The sequence below is a fragment of the Phaeoacremonium minimum genome, assembly GCF_000392275.1.
Source record: "Phaeoacremonium minimum UCRPA7 unplaced genomic scaffold PA7_03_scaffold_222, whole genome shotgun sequence".
In the NCBI taxonomy this organism is placed as follows: domain Eukaryota; kingdom Fungi; phylum Ascomycota; class Sordariomycetes; order Togniniales; family Togniniaceae; genus Phaeoacremonium; species Phaeoacremonium minimum.
The window spans coordinates 537,886-562,969 of record NW_006921127.1 but is presented as its reverse complement, the minus strand read 5'-3'; the positions used below and the strand labels follow the sequence as shown (position 1 = coordinate 562,969).

The 25,084-nt window shown below is 52.1% G+C and overlaps 6 protein-coding genes across 6 annotated transcripts; 5 read left to right on the top strand and 1 right to left on the bottom strand.

The window, feature by feature from the left end:
• Positions 1 to 408: 408 nt before the first annotated feature.
• On the bottom strand, positions 409 to 1,416 carry UCRPA7_3098 (hypothetical protein; the record flags this gene model as incomplete). Its single annotated transcript, XM_007915613.1, has 4 exons — positions 409 to 581; positions 663 to 987; positions 1,041 to 1,267; positions 1,323 to 1,416. 4 exons carry the CDS (start codon positions 1,414 to 1,416, stop codon positions 409 to 411), a joined length of 819 nt encoding a protein of 272 aa, XP_007913804.1.
• A 5,978-nt stretch (positions 1,417 to 7,394) lies between these two features.
• Positions 7,395 to 8,843, top strand: UCRPA7_3097 (putative elongation factor tu protein; the record flags this gene model as incomplete). The annotated part of the gene is made up of 3 exons (XM_007915658.1): positions 7,395 to 7,563; positions 7,621 to 7,649; positions 7,710 to 8,843. 3 exons carry the CDS (start codon positions 7,395 to 7,397, stop codon positions 8,841 to 8,843), a joined length of 1,332 nt encoding a protein of 443 aa, XP_007913849.1.
• A 1,616-nt stretch (positions 8,844 to 10,459) lies between these two features.
• On the top strand, positions 10,460 to 11,625 carry UCRPA7_3096 (putative protein disulfide-isomerase erp38 protein; the record flags this gene model as incomplete). Its single annotated transcript, XM_007915599.1, has 2 exons — positions 10,460 to 10,973; positions 11,033 to 11,625. 2 exons carry the CDS (start codon positions 10,460 to 10,462, stop codon positions 11,623 to 11,625), a joined length of 1,107 nt encoding a protein of 368 aa, XP_007913790.1.
• Positions 11,626 to 16,151: 4,526 nt separating this feature from the next.
• Positions 16,152 to 17,524, top strand: UCRPA7_3095 (putative dnaj heat shock family protein; the record flags this gene model as incomplete). The annotated part of the gene is made up of 3 exons (XM_007915647.1): positions 16,152 to 16,231; positions 16,405 to 17,173; positions 17,231 to 17,524. The coding sequence occupies 3 exons, from the start codon at positions 16,152 to 16,154 to the stop codon at positions 17,522 to 17,524; spliced, it is 1,143 nt and encodes a 380-aa protein (XP_007913838.1).
• Positions 17,525 to 18,937: 1,413 nt separating this feature from the next.
• Positions 18,938 to 19,681, top strand: UCRPA7_3094 (putative haloacid dehalogenase-like hydrolase protein; the record flags this gene model as incomplete). The annotated part of the gene is made up of 1 exon (XM_007915650.1): positions 18,938 to 19,681. The coding sequence occupies one exon, from the start codon at positions 18,938 to 18,940 to the stop codon at positions 19,679 to 19,681; it is 744 nt and encodes a 247-aa protein (XP_007913841.1).
• A 2,371-nt stretch (positions 19,682 to 22,052) lies between these two features.
• Positions 22,053 to 22,793, top strand: UCRPA7_3093 (putative tetratricopeptide tpr repeat protein; the record flags this gene model as incomplete). Its single annotated transcript, XM_007915621.1, has 1 exon — positions 22,053 to 22,793. The coding sequence occupies one exon, from the start codon at positions 22,053 to 22,055 to the stop codon at positions 22,791 to 22,793; it is 741 nt and encodes a 246-aa protein (XP_007913812.1).
• Between the last annotated feature and the right edge of the window lie 2,291 nt (positions 22,794 to 25,084).

The window sequence follows — 25,084 nt, the reverse complement described above, 5'->3', positions numbered from 1 at the left end:
GGGGGGGGGGGGGGGGGCACTCTCATCTCAACGCCAGAAAATGTCTCTCTAGAAGGATTAAGTCATTAGATTGACTACATGCTTTGATGTCTCTGCTTCTTCTTGCAGAAGGCGCCGGACCAAACTAAGATTTACATGGCATATTCCCCCATTCTGGTCTATCTATGCCTGAAATAACCCTGCAAACGCTGTGTTGTGCCATCATTGGGCCTCCTGTTCTCCAACGCCAGTCCCGACATCGTGAAGTGATTCACGTAGTGTAAAGCAAAAAGAGGTTCGCACGCCGCACTGTAACATATTTCGCGCCCAAAAGACATGCAGATGGTGTTGAGGCAAAGCTCCTCGAAACACAAATTGGATTTTTTAGGTGGTGTAAGTAGTCGGTCATAAAAAGGAACTGCAGACATTTCACTCCTCGTCGTCATCGACCGTCTCGACGAAAGTCATCGTAAGCCCTTGGTTGCCGTCGACGTTTAGGTTGACCGCGTCAATGACATCCCTCCTCGAGGCCGAAGAGCTGGCAGCAACTGCGGGGGCAGCTACATTTCGAGCAGCGACGCTATTTTCGGAGGACTGGAGAGCTTTTGAGAGGGGTAGAGAATCAGTATACTAATGCTCTTGGAAGCAGACTAGCTAGTCTCAGTGTAAGTCGAGCCACTCACCAGTTGGGATCCCCGAGCGCACGTACATGGTGGTCACCTTGAGTTTGGGCGAGGACGAGTCCAGGTCGCGCTTGCGCTTCTCAGCAACGCCGGTACCAGCACGAGCAGCAGCCTCCTGGTTGTTGTCGACGATGATACCGACGCCTGAACCGCCCTCGCCAGTACCAAGCTGGACCTTCGGGCCCTTTCCGAGGGCAACCTCGGCGAACTGAAGGGCTCGGTCGAAGCCGGCGAGATCTCGCTTGGCAACGCTAGGTGTCTCGACAACCTCTACACGGGGAGCAATCTCCTTGCCCATGCCTTGGAGTGCGGCGATTTGCTGTGCCTTAAATATGTGTTAGTCCCATGCCATGGTGAGGATGATAAACCGTCTCTCACCTGTTCCTGGAGGGCGGCATCTGGGGCCGCCGCGTTGGCGGTAGTAGGAGCCTCGGCGCCTCCAACGGCGGCGGCGGGAGACTCGGCGGCGGGAGAAGCAGCAGCAGCCGGGGCAGCAGCGGCGCCGTTTGTAGCGGCACCACTGGCAGCGTTGACGGCGGCACCCTCGAGAGCGTTGATCAAGTTTGACACGTCTTGGCCACCTCCGAAGCTAATTTCACCATCACCTGTGGGGCTGTGTTAGCAAATATCGATGTTGATGGAGTAGTCCGGGTACCGTACCAACTACCAAGGCTGGGGAATAGGCGCCAAGGTTAATGTTCAAGGGGAGGGCCACGGCCATGCCGGCGAGAGCGAAGATGTTGTACTTGACCATCTTGACAGACTCTTTGGATGTTTGAAGGGATACTTGAAAATGAAGCAGAAATGAGTGAAAGAGCTTTGATAGTGAAAAGCGACCAGCGACGACCAGCGGAAGAATCGAAGAACGAAAGAAGAAAAGAAACAAGTGGAAACAAGACCAAGATTCCCGAGGAAAGAGACTGTAAGATGGATGAGCGCAGCTGACGAGAGGAAAGAGGGCCAGGAAGCCATGAAGAGCAGTCAAGAGCATTCATATATGGGTTTCTCTGGAGCAGCAGAGATCCACCCTCCATTCTGGACATCCAAGGCGAGGCACTGCCAAGCCGGCGCTCTCGAGGATGCAACCATGGAGGCCAGGTGGCGTCGTCTCGATGGCATCGCCGCCTGAGGGGGTATTGGAATTGGAATTGCAATTGCCTCACAGCACAGCTGCTGCTCAGAGCCTCTCTGCCAAGATGGTTGAGCACAATGCCCATCGAGTCTTGAAACGCAGGTGACACTAGTCGACCAAGAGCCAATGGTACTGTACGGTGTACTATACGGGCGAGAGAGGCTGTGGACCGGGTGCTGGAGACAAGACAAGACAGAGTCACAGAGATCTGGCTGGGCTCTTGGGAGAAGAGATCTCCTCTCCTTGGCCCTTGGCCCTTGGCGGTCGAGGCCAAGAAAAGTGACCAAGAGGCCCCATACGAAGAGAGTCCAATGCGGTTTTCGGACGCTGGAACGGCATTCTGGGGGAGTCGAGCATGGACAATTATTGATCAATGGCGGATGGCAACGCCCAGCGCTTCTTGTTTGAGCGACATCTTGGCTGGTTCTTGGGTGGGTCAAGCACTGCTGAGACTTAGCCAAGAGAGCCGCCAAGGCGCTAATCTTGAGCCCCAAGCGTACGCTACGGCACTGGTGCTGTCACAAGCTTACAGTGGGAGAGAGTGTGTGTGCGGAAACTTTGCTCAGCTTGCTCAGCTATCTGGGGCATGAGTGTGTATGTGATCTTGGGGGTAACTCGATGCCGGCACTTCTGAGGCGGGACCCTGTCGTTGGCTCTGTCCAGCGTCGCTGTCGCAGGGCCAATTATGGAAGCCTCGCCGTCTCAACCTCTCAATTGCTACATCTTGGCGGCATCCGTCCAATCAGATCGGCCTCGGAACGAATCTACACTTTCCCATACCCTGAAGGGAGGCGAACGGGTTGGCACTCTGCCGTCCGCTGCCAGCTCTCCCGGTTCAAGCCCTTTTGAAGCCAGGAGATAGTACACATGCTCACGAGCAGGGGCACACTTAGAACTAAGGGGCAGCACAACAAAGACCAACGACTGCCCTCGTAAAAGTTAGAGTCAGTTCAGTGTCAAGATTGAGACGAGTTCCCTTCCCATGGAAAGCCCATAATGGTGGCCATAATTCCGTTGGCCTTGGTGGAAGCCTCGCTTATCTGGACAAGAAAGCAATACCAGCGACGTGATAATACGGGCCCGTTGGCGGAGAACATTGGCAAATGCTTGTTGTATGACGAGGCATCAAACAACTTGGCGTAGAATCGAGGAGTGTCTTGGAGATTCTTGGCCTGCTTCAAGCTTTCGACCTCCAAAAATAGATCAACACGGGGATGGGAACACTTGACAATTGAACAGCCAGAATCCTCGGCTATTTCATATCGAGGTTACGCTTGCCCTGAGCTTGAAGAGAAAATATAGCCGATGACTTGGCTGAAGCCGCGCATCGGTCTACGCTTCACAGTCAAGCCCCTGGCTGGTGGTTTTCTTGAGACGAAACAATTGTGTTTACAATTTTCAGACTAAAACAAAACAAATCGGAGACCTCCACATGTTTCCGAGATGGATGGATAGTGTAAGGGACGACTCTTTGTGATTGAGTTGAACTTGCAATCCGACAAAACAGCTGCCGGTCTCTCCTCATTCTGGATATGGGAGCGGACGCCTTCTTGTCAGTCGGATTGAGAAAAGGGTAAACTGCTCATAACACCTCCCGTACTATAGGTATGGTAAATGTTGCGGGAAGGCCAAGCGAACTTCATTGGTTATCTTGTCGAAGACTTGAATTCAATTTCTTGCACTACTGCGCCGTAATTGTTACCAAGACCACGCAACCCAATTGTGGGATCTGGCGACTAAAGAATACATACATGTTCCTCCCTTAACTATATAGACAAGTAAGTATATTTGTCTTGCATCTATATGATTCGTGCTAGGACCTTTTTTTTTTGTTTGTAAGTAGAGTGGTTGGCTGCATTTTCTGACAGTGACTACCTACTGTGAGCCGCTAAGTTCACAGTAGTCACTGTCAGAAAACCGCAGAACTACATACCCAGATAAGGTATACACTCCAACCCGCAACACGTCCTCCCTACGTAAAGCAGGGCGCCTTGCGACCCTCTGATGCAATTACTGCAACTCCCCCGTTGGATTCAACGCGACGACGTTCGCTAATCAATTGCGTCGAGTCTTACGAATGCTTTATGAAGGATCGATTTAGAGATCGACCACACCCCGCATAGCATACGACGGTTCATTGGTGCTTGGAATGCGGCTGCCTAAGCTGTAGCTCTCGGCCGATACATCATCGGACCTCCCAAATCAGTTGATTGTCCGACCGTGATCTCAATCAGCTTCATCATCATGAGATAGAGTCTCATCCTCAGTAATAATCAAATTTGTCAATCGGCTCTGATGCTTCAGCGCAATGTTGTCGGAGAAGTCAGACTACTCGCCCGATGTCAGGGCCAAGCCTAAATCCCGAGTCACTTGGGCGCAAGCAGTTATACTGACTGCCCTCCTCCTCTGGTTATCGCTTCATGTCACAGATGTTCCAACATGGCGGCCCAAACAATCCACTGGGAGGCAACATAAGGAGCCCGAACTGTCATCGGTGAACTTCTCTGACTGGAAGAGTCTCAAACCCAGTCAGAATCTATCCTGGACGCCGTGTTATCACCAATATGGTCCACAGTTCTATTGTTCACGCTTAACCGTATCGATGGACTATAGTCGTCCATTGAATAACTCCGCAAACAACCCCAAGGTTCACCTTGCTCTGGTAATGCTGGCCGGGCGCAATCACAGTCTAGAGACTGGTGTCTTCTCCGGATCTCCCTTACTTTTCAACCCCGGCGGGCCAGGCGGACCCGGCACCTTGTTCTTGTTGTTGATCGGTCCTGCACTTCATAAACTTGTCGGAGATCATCACGACTTGATCAGCTGGGACCCACGAGCTATCGGTGAGACCACCCCGGGAGCAGACTGCTTTATGGATGATCAGGAAGACCCGGACACTGTTGACGATCTTGTAAGACGGGATGCCTTGATGAATCGTTTGACGTGGGAAATTGAGGGCGTAGCAGTTGGCCTGCGAGATAGCAGTGCCTCGGCGATCCCAAAAAGGTTCACGCGAGAGAAGGCTGTCGCCAAGTTGTGCCAGGTCAAAGACGCCGAACAAGAGGATCGCAGCATCTTCAAGTATGCGGGCACGCCACACACAGCCCAGGATATGAAGAGCATTATCGAGGCTTGGGATCGATGGCTTGATGACCTCAAAAGCAAAAGGTCTCCTGAAGCCGACTGTGCAGCGGGGTCCATTGCTGTCTACTCACCTCCTGATACCAAAGGCAAACTGGTATACTGGGGCTTCAGTTATGGCACGTTCCTCGGCGCGACATTTGCATCGATGTTCCCGCAATCCGTCGGCCGTCTTGTTCTTGACGGTGTCGTCGACACTGACATTTACTTTCCGAATGAGGACAAGAAAGATACATGGCTCAGCGGAATCCGAGACGCAGACGCAGTATTCGACACATTCTTTACCTATTGTTTCCTGGCTCGGGAGAAATGCCAATTCTTCCGACACTACGACACCAAAGTCAGCGACATCAGACATCGATATGAGACCATCATGGATGATCTAGAACAGGAACCGCAGGTGGTAGTGTCTCCTCTCGCCAAGATACCAGCTATTTTGGACAGAGACACACTTAAGAAAATAATCTTCCAGTTCTTATATTCTCCAGTCCAGCTATTTCCCATAATGGCTGCGATATTCGACAACCTCGACCGGGGAGTGAATCTCAACTTTTTTGTAGCACCGAGCTTGGTCAATGTCTGCGAGAACAAGCTGAATCTACCTATGGTTCTGTCGGACAGCCTTCGAGCCATAGGATGCAGTGACCGACGATGGGCGGTAAGTATATCTCTCATTATCACCTTCATAACTGTCTTCCCCAGAAGAAATCAACGCCCCTTTACGAGCAAAAGTAGACAGGGTAGGAAAGCAAGTGCAGACACACAGACGTTGGGAAATGAATATAAACTTTCATGTTGCCCCTGCCAGATTATAAATTGTTTAATTGCCTTCATCACCATTCGTCGTGTGGCCGTGTATTAACTGAAGATTTATAGGCAGCATCTGATGCGAATGGATTTGAGGACATCTGGAGGAAGTACGGAAAATCTTCGTATTTCACCGATGTCGTAAGTTCACATTCCCAAAATCGACATGATACATTTTTTTGCTAAATGACCCTAGTGGATGGACATTATCGTCATGACATGCGCTGGGTGGAACATAACGCTCGAAGATCCACCGGCTATTGATTGGGACAAGTTCCCAACTGACGACCGGCCAGCTATCAATACCTCTTACCCAATCATGTTTATCTCGAATACCCACGACCCTGTGACACCCCTACACTCAGGCCTTATTCAGTCCCAGCGTTTCGCTCATTCAGGCCTAGTTGAACAGCTCTCTGAAGGCCATTGCTCGTTGGCAGCAGTATCTTTGTGCACAATCAAGAAGATACAAGCATATATCAACAAAGGAAAAGTCCCGAAGCATCCCATAATCATTGGAGATCCACGCAATGATGGTCCTTACTTGGGACTGTGGGAAAAGTGCTTCCCCGACGAGCGACCCTGGATGCCTCTTGGCTCGAAAATCGAGGGAAGTGAATATACCATCCAAGATACCGAGACCAGCGAGGCTTGGATAGAAGTTCGGAAGGCTTTCAACCAATTTCAACAGCGAGAGTCGATCCCACGTGCTTTCCGCTCTTGGACTGATCCAGATGCCAAGGAGGGGGTTCAATCTTTTCTTCGAAATATTAGATAGGTAGGCAGGCTCACAGGAACGGTAGCCCCTCCCGGAGCAATACCAGGTGAATAAGGTAGTGGCCAGAAACCGCGACATGAGGTCGACCTAGATAACCATCTGCACCAGTCCGCACAGCTGTGTTTCGGCGCACAACGGGCAGGACGATCATCCGTTGCGGCTGCAATCTCAAGAGAGAGGGCGTACCATCCTCATTTACTCATATCTGCCTCATTTCTAATTATTATAGTAATACAAGAACAATAAGAGATCATACATTTAAGGTGCGAGAGGCATGTGTGGCATTCACGATTATACAGTATCTATCCCGGCTTTCTGCCGCCTTCAGCATCTCATTAGAATATCAGTGCTCGAGGCTTGGGCAATACTCAAGCACCTATATCTAGGGTTCCACTCGCTGTGGTACAGAGGGCCTCAACCTTGGACAAACGCGATAATGGCTCCCGTACTCCAGCATTAAGGGGTCAGACATTTATGTCTTTAATCAAGCAAGCAGGATGCCGGGATACACTGATAGGGGCCCGGAGTATACTGATACACAAATTTGGTCTCATATATCACTTGAATAACTTGGTGATGATGGCTCTATCTGCGATTTTTACATTCACAAACGTCCACACGTGAGGCTATCAATATAACAATTCAGGGGATGCAGGTGGCTTGAGAATCCTGGTAATTAGGTGCAATTCTACTGGAGAGTGGTGCTTTGGAGGTGGTCCGAGCGCTCTCCTCGGGAGCTCTGGTCGGGAGAAATTTTGGGAAATTTTAACATCAGACCAGAGAGCTGTTCCGCAGGACAACGCAGCTTTGCGCATCCCAATTCTTCACCATCTCCGCTCATTCGTCTTTGCCCTTCTTTTAGTTGTGGGTCAAGATGTCTGCATCTCTCAGAACAATTGCCCCGTTCTTACGGACGGCGCGCTCCTCCTTCAGGAAACCGGCGCATCCTTTGATCGCCCTGCAGAGACAGAGCGCGACCCCAGTCCTTAACCTTTACAGAGGATATGCTGTCTACGAGAGGACGAAGCCTCACGTGAACATCGGTTCGTCCACTTGCCATTACTACCCTCAGTTTGTTCACTGACGTGATATTTCTACAGGCACCATTGGTCACGTCGATCATGGAAAGGTACTTGAATTCTGCCACGTTTTGAAGCCCGTCCAAATCAGCTAATAAATCTTAAATTAGACCACACTGTCCGCAGCTATCACAAAGAGACAAGCCGACAAGGGAATGGCAAACTTCCTCGACTATGGCTCCATCGATAAGGCGCCCGAAGAGCGAAAGCGTGGTATTACCATCTCGACGGCGCACATCGAGTACTCCACTGAGGCTCGTCACTACTCCCACGTCGACTGTCCCGGTCACGCCGATTACATCAAGAACATGATTACGGGTGCCGCCAACATGGACGGTGCAATCATCGTCGTTGCTGCGTCCGATGGTCAGATGCCCCAGACCCGAGAGCATCTTCTGCTGGCCCGACAGGTCGGTGTCCAGAAGATTGTTGTCTTCGTCAACAAGGTTGATGCCCTCGAGGACCCCGAGATGTTGGAGCTTGTCGAGATGGAGATGCGTGAGCTGCTGAACACATACGGCTTCGAGGGTGACGAGACCCCCGTCATCCTGGGCTCTGCCCTGTGCGCTCTGGACGGCCGCCGACCAGAGATTGGCGAGCAGAAGATCGACGAGCTGCTAAAGGCCGTAGACGAGTGGATCCCGACCCCTGAGCGTGACCTCGACAAGCCCTTCCTGATGTCTGTCGAGGATGTCTTCTCGATTGCTGGCCGCGGTACCGTCGCATCTGGCCGTGTCGAGCGTGGTGTGCTGAAGAAGGATTCTGAGGTTGAGCTGGTCGGCAAGGGTGGTGAGGTCATCAAGACCAAGGTCACCGACATCGAGACCTTCAAGAAGTCCTGCGACGAGTCCCGCGCTGGTGACAACTCTGGTCTGCTGCTCCGTGGTGTCCGCAGAGAGGACGTCAGACGTGGAATGGTCATCACCAAGCCTGGCAGTGTTTCCGCCCACACTGAGTTCCTGATCTCCATGTACGTTCTGTCCAAGGAGGAAGGTGGTCGTCACACCGGTTTCCACGAGAACTACCGCCCTCAGATGTACATCCGTACCGCTGATGAGTCTTGCGCTCTTTACTTCCCCGAGGGCACCGAGGACGCCAGCTCCAAGATGGTCATGCCCGGAGACAACGTTGAGATGGTTGCCAAGCTCCACGCACCCTGTGCTGTCGAGGCTGGCCAGCGCGTGAACATCCGTGAGGGAGGCAGGACCGTCGCCACTGGTCTGATCACTAGAATTATCAAATAAACGATACCCTAACAGACTTTCTCCTCTTGGTTCAGTAATTGGATCAGATGGGCGGCGGTCTCGACACAATTTCGCCAACTGGCATGGAAAGGAGTTGAGCGGCACTTTACCATGTATGGCACGGCATACCTATGATGTACTAATATCTGGACATAATTGCTTCGGGTCGCGGTTGTACGTCAGTGTCAAGGCCATATGGATCTCCCCTCTACTTCTCCTCTGTCTTATTTGTGTAGTATAGGCGAAATAAAAGGCAATCATAGACATTCACATCTACGCTCCTAGAACTTACATTGTATGGTGCTGATTCGAGATCGTTTGTGACCTCGTGAGTTTGTAGTGAGAAATTCGCTATGCTCCAAACGAGCAAACTATACGGGCCAATGACGCTCCTCAAAGCGAAGGATTTCTGGACAAGGCGCACATCTGATGTCGAATTAGATCCTTTCTGAATAGCTTCACTAGAATCCCAACACAACGGTTGCGTGGTCTGAACACACAAATTTCACAGCGATCGAAAGCTAGTCCTTCTTCTTGATCATGACGGCCAATACGGCAATAGATGTATTTTTCCTGTCGCGAGGTGATCTCATCTAAGCCATTGTTCCTCCCCGAAGTCGGTTCCGAAACCTATAACCGATGCCAAACCAGACAACTCCGTACAGGCAATAGCCCTGAGAATGCTCATCGTGCGATAGATGGGGTGTTTTTTTATCGAGTCGACCACAGCTCCTCTCCTCCTAGACAACGTTTATCGGTGCTGCGTCCCTGTTAGCAAACGTCCTCCGAATTCCATGCGTGCATAACTGTCGCTCGAGCCGTACCTTGACGAAGCCGATATCGTTGGCCTTCTCACGGAAGCATTGACGGCAGATATCGAGACCGTACTTGCGGATCAGACCGGCGCGGTGGGTGCAGACACGGCTGTAGAGATGATTGTCAGTACGCTGTTTTCCCATCCCATCCTAGGGCTCGTCTTCGAGGTTATTCGGCATACCATGAGCGAGCGCCCTTGCCGTACTTGCGCGGGCGAGAGTTCCAGACGGATTCGTGAGACATGTTTGCTGGTTTCGGCGGTAGCGGTCCCGGGGGGTGGTGTTGGATTGAGGAGGCCGAAAAGTTGCTTGATCTGTCACGATTTCGCGGCTGGGGAAGGAATTTTGGATTTTCTGTGTGGATTGTGGGTTTGGGGGGCCAGTTGGAGGCTAGTCAACCTAGGTTAGCGTCTTTCCGTTGCTAGCTTCGTCGAAGAGGTCAAGCCACAGCACAACAAGCCACAATGGATGGTAAGCTGGCTTATCACCTGCTTAGGTCTTATCGGAAACGACGCTAAGAGTCCCCAAGCGCCTTTTCGGTTGCCACGCCCTGATTAGTGAATGCCGACAGCTGTCCTGACTTGACGTAGGTCCTGTTTATCCAGCTCTGTGAATACTGCAAAGTGGCTTCTTTTGGAGCTTGATTTCAAAGCAACTATCCATCCCTAGGTTTTTTGAATTGACTATCTATCAAGGCATAGTCAAATTCTTCTATAGAGATCATTTGGACTGCTTAGACACTTTTGTCTCTTTTACCATCACTTTCTTGACATTTGTCACCCTAACAAACTTGACCTTAAAATGGTCCTCATCAAGAGTTTCTTGGTTGGTGCTCTGGCGGCTGTTGCAGCTGCTAAGTCTGCCGTCCTAGACCTCACCCCCGACAACTTCGACAAGGTTGTGTTGAAGTCTGGAAAGCCAACTCTTGTGGAGTTCTTTGCTCCGTGGTGTGGTCACTGCAAGAATTTGGCACCCGTCTATGAAGAACTCGCCTCCACCTTCGAGTTCGCTAAGGACAAGGTCCAGGTTGCAAAGGTTGATGCCGATGCACACAGAAGCCTTGGACAGAGGTTCGGTGTCCAGGGCTTTCCGACTCTGAAGTGGTTCGATGGCAAGAGCGACAAGCCTACTGACTACTCTAGCGGCCGGGACCTGGATAGCTTGTCTGGCTTTATCACGGAGAAGACCTCTGTCAAGCCGAAGAAGAAGCTAGAGAAGCCGTCCAGTGTGGTGATGCTCAATGATGGCTCATTTGCAAAGGAGATTGGCGGTGATAAGGATGTCCTTGTGGCATTCACTGCTCCCTGGTGTGGCCGTGAGTAACCTAAGTCCTTTGGATAATTGTACACGGGCAGCTGACTTGAACCTTTCTAGACTGCAAGAACCTAGCACCAACCTGGGAGACTCTAGCCGAAGACTTCGAGAACGAGCCCAATGTCCTCATCGCTAAGGTCGACGCAGAGGCCGACAACAGCAAGGCTACCGCCATCGCCCAGGGCGTCACCTCCTACCCAACTATTAAGTTCTTCCCCAAGGGCAGCGCAACTGCTGAGGATTACAACGGCGGCCGTTCCGAGGCTGACTTCATCACGTTCTTGAACGAGAAGGCCGGCACTCACCGCGTTGCTGGAGGTGGTCTGGATGCCTATGCTGGCACCATTGAGATCCTTGACAAGATTGTCAGCAAGTTCTCTGAAGCTGGCGCCTCTCTTTCTGACACAGCTGCCGAGGCGAAGAAGGAGGCTGAGAGCCTGAAGGAGCAGGCTCAGTACAAGTATGCCGAGTACTACCTCCGAGTCTTCGACAAGTTGAGCAAGAACCAGGACTTTGCTTCCAAAGAGCTTACTCGTCTGGATGGTATTCTCAAGAAGGGTGGCCTGGCCCCGACCAAGCTGGACGAGCTCACCAGCAAGACCAATGTCCTGCGCCGTTTCCTCCAGAAGGCCACTGGCAAGGATGAGCTGTAAATTATTGATAGGCGGATTTCATTACGGTTTTCTATATAAAGCTGATGCGTAACGTCACACAAAACTCAGGGTAAAGGCAATGCGAGTTGGAGTTTCCATTTGATACCATATCCAGACACTATCTCATGATTGCATTCCTTCGTGACTCCGTGATCCATGTGATCCCATAACGCCGACTTTAAAACCTGTATGTAACAAGTACATGATGTTATGACTGCTTCGAACCTGAATTGCTCTCGTTGTTTGCCATCAAAGCAGCTTCAAGATTGTCTAAACGTCTTGACATCTCGTCCACTTGTCCTAAGCTTTAGTGACATTCTCTACGAGTGGGACAGTGGGACAACTTACTCTTCGCGAAGATCTCACTCGACACGCCGGCGAACTTATTTGAGAGTGTGTTTAAGAGTTCGTCAAGCTGAGCAGTCAGTTCGGCTCGCGCATCATCGGAGTTCTACATAGCATGGTTAGTCGGTGAGAGACTGATTTGAGCTGGTAAGGGTAAGCAAAACTGACGTTCGTCTGGCTGCTAGTATCTGCGCTATTCGATGCCATTTTGAGTACGTTTCTCAGCTGCTATTTAGTGACAATAGCCGGGCGAAGATGAGAATAGGTAAAGACAGTCTTGGGCAAGTCGCGCTCATTCGCTGTGTTTCGATGAGAGAGACAGTGGTACATAGAGGGACTGTAGGTGGGGCTGTCACTATGGGAAGGGGCATGTTGCGCTAGGTTAAGACGGGTTTAGCCATCTAATGGGGGCTGTCCTCGGGTGATGGTATCTAAGCTCCCCGAAGCTTCAACCTCCAGCGCTTCCTTTGACTTAGACATTGCCTCATACGAGTCACCCAGTCCAGTCACCAGCACACAGCGCATCGAGGATGGAGAAAACCTCCTCTTGTATCGCCGAATAAACTCCAAATCGATGAATTAATTGCATTTGGCCTTAGCATTGTGCTAAGGCAGTTTGCCCATCATGCCTCAGCCTCAGGAGAATGCTCGGGCATTCATGTTCATCATCCTGATCATGTGGCTCATATTCTCTCCCGACAATGGTCCAGGACTACTCACCACTCCATCGATAACGGCCGCTCGACTCGAACGACAACGACATGCCCACGGCGTCCTGAATTCGACAAAATGGGGAGACTTCTCACCGCTTCAGCCGGACGACCCGGAGGGCGCAGCTCCTCGGTATCTAAATCTTACGGGCTTTAGAAAACAAGATAACTTCGCATGGGAAGACTTGGGCCGTTTTAGAGATCGCTGTGTTGAATGGAGCAGGAATACTTTCCCGGCATCACGCGAGCAGAATCCGTGGGACATGGGCAACCAACAGGCTACATGGCGGAATGCAACCGGTGTCGTGAAAGGACCTTGGGTGCGGCGGAATGCCTCTGTACCAAGGCAGTGGACCAGTTATAACTTCACTGAGATGACGCCCTTGATTTCCTGGAGCGGAACTCATTCGGAGTGGAGCAGGAACTTGACCGCGTCCGATGGCGCCATGTTGGTGCGCCTTGAGGACAAGCAGAGGACGCTGGAATATGAGGAAAAGAAAGACTTCCCGCTGCTTACTACAGGCGGTATCGTGAGAGAGGTCTCCGCAACTGTCACTCTGGAGGATGATGCCATGTACGGGGGCAGTGGCAGCAGTTATGACATGATGCTCCACGGAGTGCACTGGCCCCAACAGGGTGCCATGCTGCTGACAACTACGAGCGAGAAGTTTTATGGAATATTTGGATTGCCCCATCTTTCTCCAGACCCAAATTACTTTGCGTCAAGTCAAAAGCTTCTCAATGAAACTCTAGACGAGACTCTACGCCGAAAGGAGAGGATGACATTTTCGGACCCCAGCAACCCCTGGAGCTCGACTGCTGATGCCCCTGGGGAGAGTTGGAACCCATCTCCACACTGCGAGTATATCATGTACTTACAGGTGCAACCCCTCAATCCGGCTCACATTTGGAAAAAGGATATGACTGGCCTAGTCAATGAAATTGAAGACGAACTTCGCAATCCTCTCGGCGCGCCAATACCTCAAGTTCCGGAGCTGAGGATGTCAGCCGTCTTGTATTCCCCCGACTGTGCGTTTTTCTTAGAATCGAAAGGACCTCCAATCTATCCTGTTGCGAATGGACGCCACCTAGTTGGCATGAAAGAGGAGATATTCTTATGCGAGGCTAAGACGTGGCTGCTTGTCTTTGCTGCTGTTATATTTGGGCAGATCTATCTCTTAAAGGGGCAGATGAGGGAATCTGCCACCCCTTCTACCATGGGTCGCATTAGTTTTTGGACAGCAAGCGCAATGGTATTAGCTGATGGTCTGATTTTTGCGAGCTCGTCGGCTTGGAGCTTGTCTGCCTCTGTCACCTTCCTGCCCTCTCTAATGACTACGTTCTCGGCCTTCTTATCCATGACAGTTGGTGGTAGCTTTTTGGCAGAGATATACAAGGTCCAAGAGCCAGAACGGCGAAACAGAGACCGGGAGCATACACCGAACAACTCGACTCCTCGGCCCCCTGCAACGCCGACACCGGCTTCGGGCGGTTTACCCCGGCCTGTGACTGCTGGGCCTCCTCGAGCCGACTCCCCACCTATAATTATACCATCAGATCAGGATATCGATGCCGAGATCGTGGAAAATACCACAGCCGGTGCGGCAGCCGTTCCTACGGCAGGCACAACAGGCAATGGTCTTCAGCAAGCTCGGGCGACCACATTTTCTACTATAGCCGGCCGATTTATACTTATCGGCACCTGCATCCTCTTCCTCTCACTAGCTTCGATGTCGTGGTGGGCATCGCTACGTGCGGCGTATGTCAACACACTAGCGTTCGTCTATCTCTCGCTCTGGGTTCCTCAGATATATCGAAATACGCTACGGAATAGTCGTCGGGCATTTTCCTGGCGCTTCATGATCGGCCAATCGATCCTGCGGATTCTACCGTTCTCGTACTTTTATCTCCGCAGAGACAATCTTCTGTTTGCAGAGACGGATTGGAAGGCCCTGGCTGTCCTTGCAGGCTGGCTCTGGATCCAGCTATGGATCCTAGCCTTCCAAGACATCCTAGGGCCCCGGTTCGGACTACCCAAGGGGTGGATGCCGGAAGCGTGGGACTACCATCCTGTCTTGCGCGAGGACAATCTCGAGGCTGGTGGTTTGCCGATAGGGCTTGTATCGTCGTCCGCTCCCGGGTCACCCAGCCTTGAGAGGGCCAGGAGCATGAGCACCGGGGAGGGCGATCGGTACAGAGACAAGGATAAGGAGAAGAGGCGCATGAACACACATGTCATTGATTGTGCAATCTGCCGGGAAATACTCGAGGTCCCCGTCGTACCAGCCGGTGCAGAGGCGGACCCGACTTCAGGCGGCGTGGCTGGCGTGTTTGAGCGCCGGAAATACATGGTCACACCTTGCCGGCACATATTCCACAGCGCGTGCCTGGAAGGCTGGCTCCGGTTCCGGTTACAGTGTCCTATATGTAGAGAGGAACTGCCCCCTCTGTAGGCCTATGCATATAGAAATTTGAAATGTATAATATCGTTGGTCCACATTTGCATCTTTGCTGTAAAGAGGTCAAGTGGTAGGAGATATCCCGAGATCTAAGTTATGATACTGAGCCTAACAAATAAGTGTGGTCCTCAGCGTTGCGCGCGATAGAAGCGCTACCAATCATCTATCGATGAGGTCAGGTGTCAAGCCATTGATAACGATAACAAAGCACTAACCAGCCTACATTATCCTTGGGGCCCGAGACCCCACCACTGGAAACCAGAATATGCTGGAAATATCGTCACCGCTGCTCTTTGTTTGAGCCGAGGGTGGCCGTCTTCCTTTGAGGACAGTTCTTAGCACGAAACCTTGTGAAGTTGAATCCGATTCACCAGGAAATTGGCATTCGGATTGTTTTGAAATGGAAGCAAACATGTACTCAGAGTACCTTGGTAGATTCGTTACGCATATCCAAACAGTTGAGGAACAATTACAATCCCCGTTGAAAGCGGGAGCGTTGCAGTGGAGACCTGAGGGCAGGGTGAGCTCTTGTAAGTGGGTGGTGCAAGCCTGCCCCGCCTGCGTCACTACCTCCTACCACCAGCCAGCGCTGGCCATCGAACCTTCTAGTGCTGCCCGTCCGGACAAAGAAGCCTCCTCACTATATCCAGCTTCGCAGCCTTAATCGTCTGGCGACACTTCCAGAACAGCCCTCCCTCACCACTTGACTTAAACAACTCCTGCAGTGGTCCAACCTCATTGCTCAGTCCCTCCTCACCATATTTCATCAAACTCACTTCTGCAAACTCACCTTTGCATCGATTCACGGCAAGCAACACGACCTTGTCACGATTCTCTACCCGTTGTATCCTTCCCCATACAACACCAACCCAACATCAACACCACCTCAATTACCTCAGGCGGCACAAGTCACGCCTATATTTCTCTCCTGCGTAGGACCTCGAGAGTACTTTGAGTGTATTCCGGTTTCTTAACGCAGTTGCCACATCACATTTTACCGTAAAACACAACCATGGTCAAGGAAACGAAGCTCTATGACCAGCTGGGCGTCAAGCCTGACGCAACCCAGGACGAGATCAAGAAGGGCTACAGGTAAGCTTCCTCTCAATTGCATATCTTGTCTCCAGAATTCCCCAGACTCCTCCATCACAATCGGGATATTCCCGTTATATTCTTCACATGTGTCCCACCCCTTCTCCCTCACTCAGCAACAACTGTCAACCCGCCCATTAGCCGACATGCAAACTAACCATCGATGTGTACAGGAAAGCAGCTCTAAAATGGCACCCAGACAAGAACAAGGACAATCCGGATGCGGCCGAAAAGTTTAAGGAGTGCTCGCAAGCATACGAGATTCTCTCTGACCCGGAGAAGAGACAGACATATGACCAGTTCGGCTTGGAGTTCCTGCTGCGGGGTGGCGCACCAGCTCCGGATGCCGGCGGCAACCCCTTCGCTGGGCAAGCAGGTGGCATGCCTGGCGGATTCAGCGGCTTCGACTTCGGCGGCGTGCCCTCTGGCGGCGGGACGAGGACATTCCACTTCAGCACAGGTGGGGGTGGAAGTAATGGATTCCACTTCAGCGACCCAACGAGCATTTTCTCCGAGTTTATGCGATCCGGAGGTGCGGGCATGGGCGGCGCTGGCGGCGCCGGCGGTGATGACTTTGACGACATATTTCAACACTTTGGCGGCGCTGGGCGAGCATCTGCGGGCTCACGGTCGTCCCGGGTTCGCTCTACATTCGGCGGTGCTGACGCCATGGGAGGCGGCGCCAGAAGAGCTACAACACCTGAAGTGACCACAGTAGAGCGACCCCTGCCCGTGTCTCTGGAGGATCTCTTCAATGGAGTTACCAAGAAGATGAAGATCAAGCGCAAGATGTTTGATGACACAGGCAAGCGCACCACCACAGACACCGTCCTAGAAGTGCCCATCAAACCAGGTCTCAAGAAGGGCAGCAAGATCCGATTCAAGGGTGTGGGGGATCAAGAAGAGGGCGGACAGCAAGATCTCGTCTTCATCGTTGAGGAGGTAAGCTACAACCAAAAAGATCCTATTTAGTGAACAGTATGCTAACAAACTTTGCAGAAGAAGCACCCCATCTTCACCAGAGAAGGCGACGACGTCCAGATGAATGTTGATCTCGACCTGAAGGAAGCTCTGACAGGCTGGAAGCGAACCGTCGCTACCATTGACGGCAAGCAGATTAATTTGGACAAATCTGGCCCTACGCAGCCCGGTTCTTCAGACACATACCCATCTCTCGGCATGCCAATCTCCAAAAAGCCTGGACAGAGGGGCAATTTTGTCATCAAGTACAACGTCAAGTTCCCCACAAGCCTCACAGGGGATCAGAAGCGCAAGCTCAAGGAGATCCTATAATTGAATAATGAAGCAACCACAAATTTCTCCTCGCCGAAGATCCCTCGAAGGCTACCAGATCTCCAGTAGAGACAACTACGACGAATCAAGATACTAGGACATCTAGCTCTACCCAGTGTCCAACGCTTTGGGACTCTTGGTAAGACAGTGCTAGACGTCGCAACATTTAGCAACTTTAGCCATCCTGCAATGGCATTTACCGCATGGGTCATGAAATGAAATCACGGGGCATGGAGTTCTGGGCGGCCGGTGATGCCTCCTTGTTTTTGCTTGATATATGATCAGGATGACCAATTTTATAGATAGTAATATCAGACTTGCATAATGAAGTTTGTTGCTAGTTACTGCCCAAGTGACATGAGTGCACATTTCGAGGTACATCCAATCATCACAGCCGGAAAGCGGCAAGTTTTTGGTCTTAACTGATATAGCCGTACGCTGGCCAGTATGTCTTTGCTCGGGCCATTGTCCCAGTTCACGAGCACCCGTAACGTGCCAATCTAAAGCATTGCTAGGGGATAAAAGTTCAGTGAGAAGAAATCATCCTTGAGTCATTTATTTCCACCTATATATTATAGACAATTATTTCTAAATGGTTACTACATAGGAGCTGATTGGAACTGTCTGACGCCCGGTGTTGCCCGGTGAGCTGTCACATCTCAACTTGTGCATGACTTAGGTAAAGGCCACTGTCTGACAACACCTTAGATTTCTAAAGCGTAAATTTAGTTTGTGAAAAGGCTCGATGAATTGTCGCCAGGCCGCCTCTCTTCACCTCAAGCTGATAGAGAAAGGTCTTCAAACCAAGACCATGCAATTTCCCGCGTACTCTGTGTATACAAAGATGGCCACCAGCCGTTTCGCAGCAGGATTACCTTGGTTGAAGCGGCTATAGCTGCAGCAATGGCCTGAGGATCTGCATCTGGAGGAAGACTTATGGGAGGATTGATACTGCTGGTCGGGCCGTTGCCGTGTTTTTGTGAGGACGAACGCTAAACCCGACGTTGAATGCGCCGCCAAGCCAAGAACTTTAGTGCATTTCACGCGCCTTATGACGTACATACAGTACATTGAGGGGTAAATTTTCAGGGATGTGCCGCTGCCGTGTCGGGCGTGTAGCGGGGTCTCAGGGTCGAGGTTCCGAAGAGGAATCAGAGGCATTCGATTGCATTCCCACATGTCAAGTGTCCCATCGACCTTATTACCGCGCGATTTCCCTCCTGAAGATCACTTCTCGTCATCCCCTCGCACTTCAGACGCCGCCAGGCTTTGCCTACTGTTCTAGCAGATCTCCATATCTCCAGATCTCCAGACTCCTCCACATCTGTCTGTGCAACTTTTCGTTGCTGTCCTCTCTGGTCCACTTCTTCCCCGGATTCTCGTCCGTCGATCATCCACATCCAAACGCACAACATGGCGAAGATCACAACCCTCCTCTTCGACTGCGACAACACGCTCGTCCTCTCAGAGGAGCTCGCCTTCGAGGGCTGCGCGGACCTGATCAACGAGATCTGCAAACAGCGCAGCGTCCAGATCCCGGAGCCCTTCACCGGCGAGACCCTCATCAAGGAGTTTGTGGGCCAGAACTTCCGCGGCATGCTCACGTCGCTACAGCAGCGCTACAACTTCGAGATCAGCCCGGAGGACACCGAGGAGTATGTCAAGCGCGAGGAGGACGTCGTCATCGCCAAGCTCAAGGAGGCGCTCAAGCCCTGCCCCGGCGTCGACGCCGAGCTCGACAAGCTGGCCGAGCACAAGAAGTACCACCTAGCCGTCGTGTCGAGCTCGGCCCTGCGGAGAGTCAAGGCCAGCATCGAGAAGGTCGGCCAGGACAAGTTCTTCGACGGCGAGCACGTCTTCTCCGCCGCGACGAGTCTGCCCAAGCCGACTAGCAAGCCGGATCCTGCCATCTACCTGCACGCGATGAAAGTCCTGGGCAAGACCGCCGACGAGTGTGTCGCGGTGGAGGACTCGAAGAGCGGTACACTCAGCGCGACACGAGCTGGTATCAAGGCCATTGGATACGTCGGCCCTTACGCGGACGACAAGAAGGCCGAGATGGAGAAGGTGCTACGTGATGCTGGCGCCGTGGTAATCATGCAAGATTGGAGCGAGTTCGAGTCTTGCCTCGAACAGATTGAGAGCGGAAAGGTATAGACATACACCTAGAGGGTAGAACCCGGCGATACTTGCATGCGGGGAATTGCCCGTGCTTTCAGATAGAGAGATCTCTCTTGGGTATCATTATTGAGTTGGCGATAGAATCAACCTCAATAGACTTTGGCATACGGTGTGTTACCGATGCCCGTCCATCAAAAAGCTATTTACGCTCTGCAGAGTGGACCTGCTAGGATTTGCCTCGGGCATGGCAGTCATTATGCGGCCCAGTCTAATCTTGATCATATTTTTGTTGAAATCAGTAGTCCCGTCCTTACTCCTGAGCTTGCCCTTGTCATCAAACAGCAGGCAATCAATAGCGAGTGCCACACCCACCGAGATGTCTTTCCCACTTTCACATGTCAACAAGACACTACCCCGTAACTCGCTGCCGGTTGCCTCTGCCCTGGCTAGATATTGACCTACAAATGAGCAGATGCTAGGTAGTGCCTGGCGAAGATTCCGGCTAGCCAACTTGTGCTTTCCAATGCCTACCTTCATCAGGGAGGGAGCCTTGGCCCATTCTTCCGGCTTGGTGGTCCCTGGGTCGAGAACCACCCTACACCCACCAGGCTCAGCCCAGTTCGTCGCAGCCGCCAGGGGCATGACATAAATATTCGGCGTGAGCCGTGTTGGTGGGGACCCATTCGACATGCTCCCGTCGGTCTCGGAGACCAATGAGGCAATGAGAGCTGGGAGGTCTGCCTCAGGAGTTGACATAAGCTGATCCGCATGCTTCCAGAAGACAGGGGGCGTCAGCCCTAAGGCCCAGTTCTCGGTATCGTCTCCCGCGCCTTGGATGTACCCTCCCTCACTCATCTCGCCGCCGACGACTCTCCGGGAGGACGTGCAGCAGATGACTGGGTGGAAGGTCTCGAAGACCTGATCCACTGGTACAAGCTTGCTCTCCTGGGTTACCCACATCGGCCTTAGGGGTTTAGATATCTGGGTCCCTAGAGCATCTAGGTCGATACCCAACTGATGGAAGGATTCTAGAAACTGAGGAATGCGGTCTGACATCTGACTGCCCTCGGAGTCCGAAACCGTATTGGGCGGAACATAGAGCTGATGCGCGGCTGTGTTGTCAGGAAACAGGGCTCGGTTTAGCACACAGCACCAGACTGGGATGGTCTTGCTGAGGGCGTCGGGCATCCCTACGACAGATCAGCGACACCAGAACGATTAGGTACTCGGGCAGAACTCTAAGACTTACTCTTTCCTCGCCTGGTAGAATCAACAACTATGATACTAGATACGGACAAGGTTAGCCACGAGGTCCTACAGGACCACAATAACCAGGGAGAAGTAACACGGACCCATCATGCTGAGATATCAAAGGAATCAGGTGCAGATTTAGCCTCCGGGAGCTGAACTTCCACTGGCCTGTATGACCATCTGTGCTCTTGAAGTACGCTGAGGCAGCTTTGACCTTTGGGTTGATATACCAGCTACCACAGCGCTCGTTGGCTACAAGTGGTCTGCCAAATGCAGACGAGACTTCCTCTACGAAGTCAGCATCTTGCTGGATGGACCGTAGCCGATTGGTGATGGAGAGATTGGCGCGCTTGAGATCGCCGAGGAGTTTAGAGAAGTTGTGGTTCGCCTGGTCTGAGAAGACCAGGTCGGACACGGACATGCTCGCCTTGGGCCTTGAATAGAGAATTAGCGAGAATTTGGTTGATCAGAACAACTTGCCACTCACTGTACCGATGCCTATACCAATTGAATGATATCTGATTTGATTGCACTCATCAGACGGTGTGTCATCCTCCGTTACGCTTGACCAGATGTCAATGTTTTTTTCATACATTTGGCATGCAAAAATGGAGCTTTTCAGTGCTGTAGTCGCCATAAAGTCTCAGAATTCAATCTAGTGGCTACCTTAGGCAGTCTAGTCCCCTGAACTTAGCACTGTTAGTGAGGCGCTACTAGACTAATTCAACTACAACCAACTGTGACTGGCACCTTCTGTATTTTTTGAACATCGTCAAACACGATGTTTGCAATTAAAACTTGAAATTCCAGATGCCACTAAATAAAAAATCAAAGCACAGTGAGAATAGCTATCAAGTCACTCACAACATCGTTCAATTGCGGTTGACGCGCCAACGATCTCTATTGCAGCCTGATAGATCGAACTTCCTAAATGGGTCCTCAAACAACATCAGACTTAAGACTCGAGAATAAGTTTACCTTAGATCCGTGCTATTACTTCCAGGCAGCCACATTTGAGCCAGTATAGGAAAGACTTATCTCTTTGATATCTTTGGCAGACGACAAAGTTAAAGACCGGAGAAAGAGCGCACTCGACAGTATATCACACTTGGCCGTATAAGCTGCTCATTGCTCAGAAGTGTTATAATTGAAGATCATGGCTCTCCAAACCCCAGCAGGCGTCAAGAACAAAGAGGCGCCAAAGTTTGGCTGGGACCATGATGTTCCTGAAACGCCCTTCTGGTCCGATCTCAAGTTCACGACAGGGCGCAACTTCCTCCAAAGCTACTCGCCTGACGAGCTTGGCGGCATTGCTGCCGATTTCGAGCGCCTCAACACGGCGCCGAAGGAAGACAAGTTGCGGTTCCTCCTCGAAACGCTCAACACCTCCCTGGCTGCTAAGAACGCAGACGTGCTCATCAAAGAAGACTACAGGCTATGGTCAAAGATAATGGTGGCCCGCATCGCGTGCTTCTCGGAGCTGGGGCTGGTCACGGAGCAGGAGGAGGCGATCCAGACTATGATCGACAACCCGCAGGAGCCGGGCGGGACCAACTACTCGGCGCTGAACATGATGGCCAGCATCAGAGAGGAGCGGGGAGAGTACCCGGAGGCTGAAAGGCTGGCTAGACATGTCCTGCCGTGGCTGGAGAACCTGCCGGGTTTGGAAGGTCAGGACAGCCCGCCTGCTATGGGCACGCGGCGGTGCATCATTCGGTGTCTTTGGAAGCAGGGCAAACGGGATGGCGCGAAGAAGTTCGCCGACGAGACACGCGAGATCATTGAGGGCATGAGTGAGAAGCAGAGCAAGTTCATGAAGTATCAAGATGATGAGAGAGGGTACCTGGCGGAACAGTTAGACGAATTGGAGAAATGGGACAAGGAGCAAGGCAAGTAGAGTAAATCGCGAGTTGCTGTGCAGTTGGAGGTCAAGAGCCGCATGGAGACCGCATTTAGGTTGTCATGAGGCTGAGACACTCGAGAGCTCGGTGAGGCAGCATCTTCCTTTAGTTAGATAGCTGGTGTTGCTGGTAACGAGCTTATGCCGTAGATACCCTTGACCGAGCTGCGGCTGGAAGGCTGAATGAAAGTCAAGTGTTTTCACCTCTCAGAAGAATTCGAGGACTCTTCAGTCTAGCCAGTACACAGAAGTTCATTACCCCACGGTTCTGTGAACAAAGGCATGTGCTCTGGCGCAACGCTCGGTGACCTATCTTGGCGAAAACTCCGCACCATCTGTTGGAGAGAAGCAGCATTATGGACTTATCGGCGACAATGACCCATCCCGCAGGTCCAACTGTCCCGCCGATCCGGACGATGAGATGAGCTTTTCGGGCCTTTTTCTGACGCATCACGACGCACACGATGCTGGGGTAGCACATTCTTTGAGTCTGGTTCAAGCGAGAGGCGCTTTGATGTTGTACAGGATTAGGATATACAGTAAAAACTGCCGAGGCAGATCACAAGCGGTATGCAATTCTACTGGTTACCAGGATCGTGCAAAAGGATGCAGACGGAGCGAGTCCGTCTGAGTCAGATCATAGAAAACAAGCCACAACTATCCGGAGGTTGAGCCGAGAAGAGGGACGAGGACATATTGGGAAAGTGACACCAGATAGACCGGCAGTCGGGGCGGTTGAAGCCCGACTGAACCTTGTGTGCTTTGTTTTTTGTTCTCTCGAACCGACCAAACTTCGATCGGCTAAGTTCAAGATACCTTGTGCGCGCTCGTTCGCTAAGATAATAATTACGAACGTATATTATCCAAGGAGGTCAGCCTGAACGGTATTGAGCGGCCTGGTTGACATCACAGTTGTATCAAGGTGTATCAATCCCGGGCAGGTTACAGGGCTCCCTGCAGCGTTAGGGCGACCCACACCGGCGGCTCCGGGGCGCTCAGATCAAGCGAAATGCGGGTGCCTCCAGTAGCACCGGCCACCAGCAGAAGCCGCAGAGCGCCCCAACTGCTGGTGCACAGAGAGGCACAGCCCCCGACGTGGAGGCCAGCAGGGATGAAATTGCCATGGGGGAGAGAGCTGCAACGTGACGCCCGGGAATGCGCGGGGTCGATGATGTCCAGTGAGAACCGGGCGATTCGGCGCCAGGCAACAAACAATTGAAGATCTAAGCCACGCTCTCATCACTAGACTAGGTAACTCTCTTCACCCTGGGCCACACCCGGCAGTAGTATCTGTGGCTGGTGGGTCACAAGCAAGGAGATGGCGAGGGAATGTGTTTGCCATGACGCTGCGATAAGCGTGGTTGAGAAAGCGAATGTATTTTGGGGGGCTATCACGGGTAGGTCTGCCGGGCGACTTGGGATGCGCAGGGTCGTCGAATCGAACTCACCCCCAGCAGCGATCGTGGCGCAGCCTGCCTTCGAGAAGGTTTGGAACATTTCGAGGCAGCCCACCAGAGCGCCCTGTCACGGATGTCTGTCCCACATCGTCGGTCGGCTAACACAAGACAACACATGTCTTGACCGCTGGTTTGAGCCCCCCATGCAAAGAAGCGAGCTCAGAGCGGTAGCTGGGAGCTGGGAGCTGGAACCTAGGACTCACGAGCACATACCCAGGAGCTGCACATGCAAATGCCATATTGCCGATTCAACTGGAGCGATTAGATAGCTACTGCTCCTGGCCTCTGCAGCATTAGGCTGGCATCTGCCTTGGACTTCGGTGAATGTAGAGTAACTGAGGCCTCTCGCCACAACTCTTGGGAAGCATCGCGAAACGTTCGATCCAAATTTAGAGTTCGAGCCGATCCAAGCTGTTTCTAGGAGATAAGTTGGGGTCGGCCAAATTCGAGTCCGTGTCGTGTATTGCCCAAAACGGGAGAGCTGTGATGGGATAAAAGGGGTTGTTGATTAGACTTTAAGGGGGACAACGGCGTCCAGCGAGGTGATTGGAAGGAGAACGGTGGGGTTCGGGGCCCAAGACTCTGGCATGATCTGCCAGACGACTCAGTCTCGCAGGCCGGGAGAAGGGGTGCCTTCGCAAATCAGAGACTCGTGACGGATCTCGAGGTAGGGCTGACAACACACACACGGTACTCTGATTGTACTGCTGTCCTGTCGCAGGAGTGGCAGATGGCTGCATGACGACGTGGGCAGGACGGTTGGCCCATGGGCCACTTGGAGGCCTTGCCCGGCTGATTGCTTCCCATCCATGCGCGCTCGTCCTTGTCATT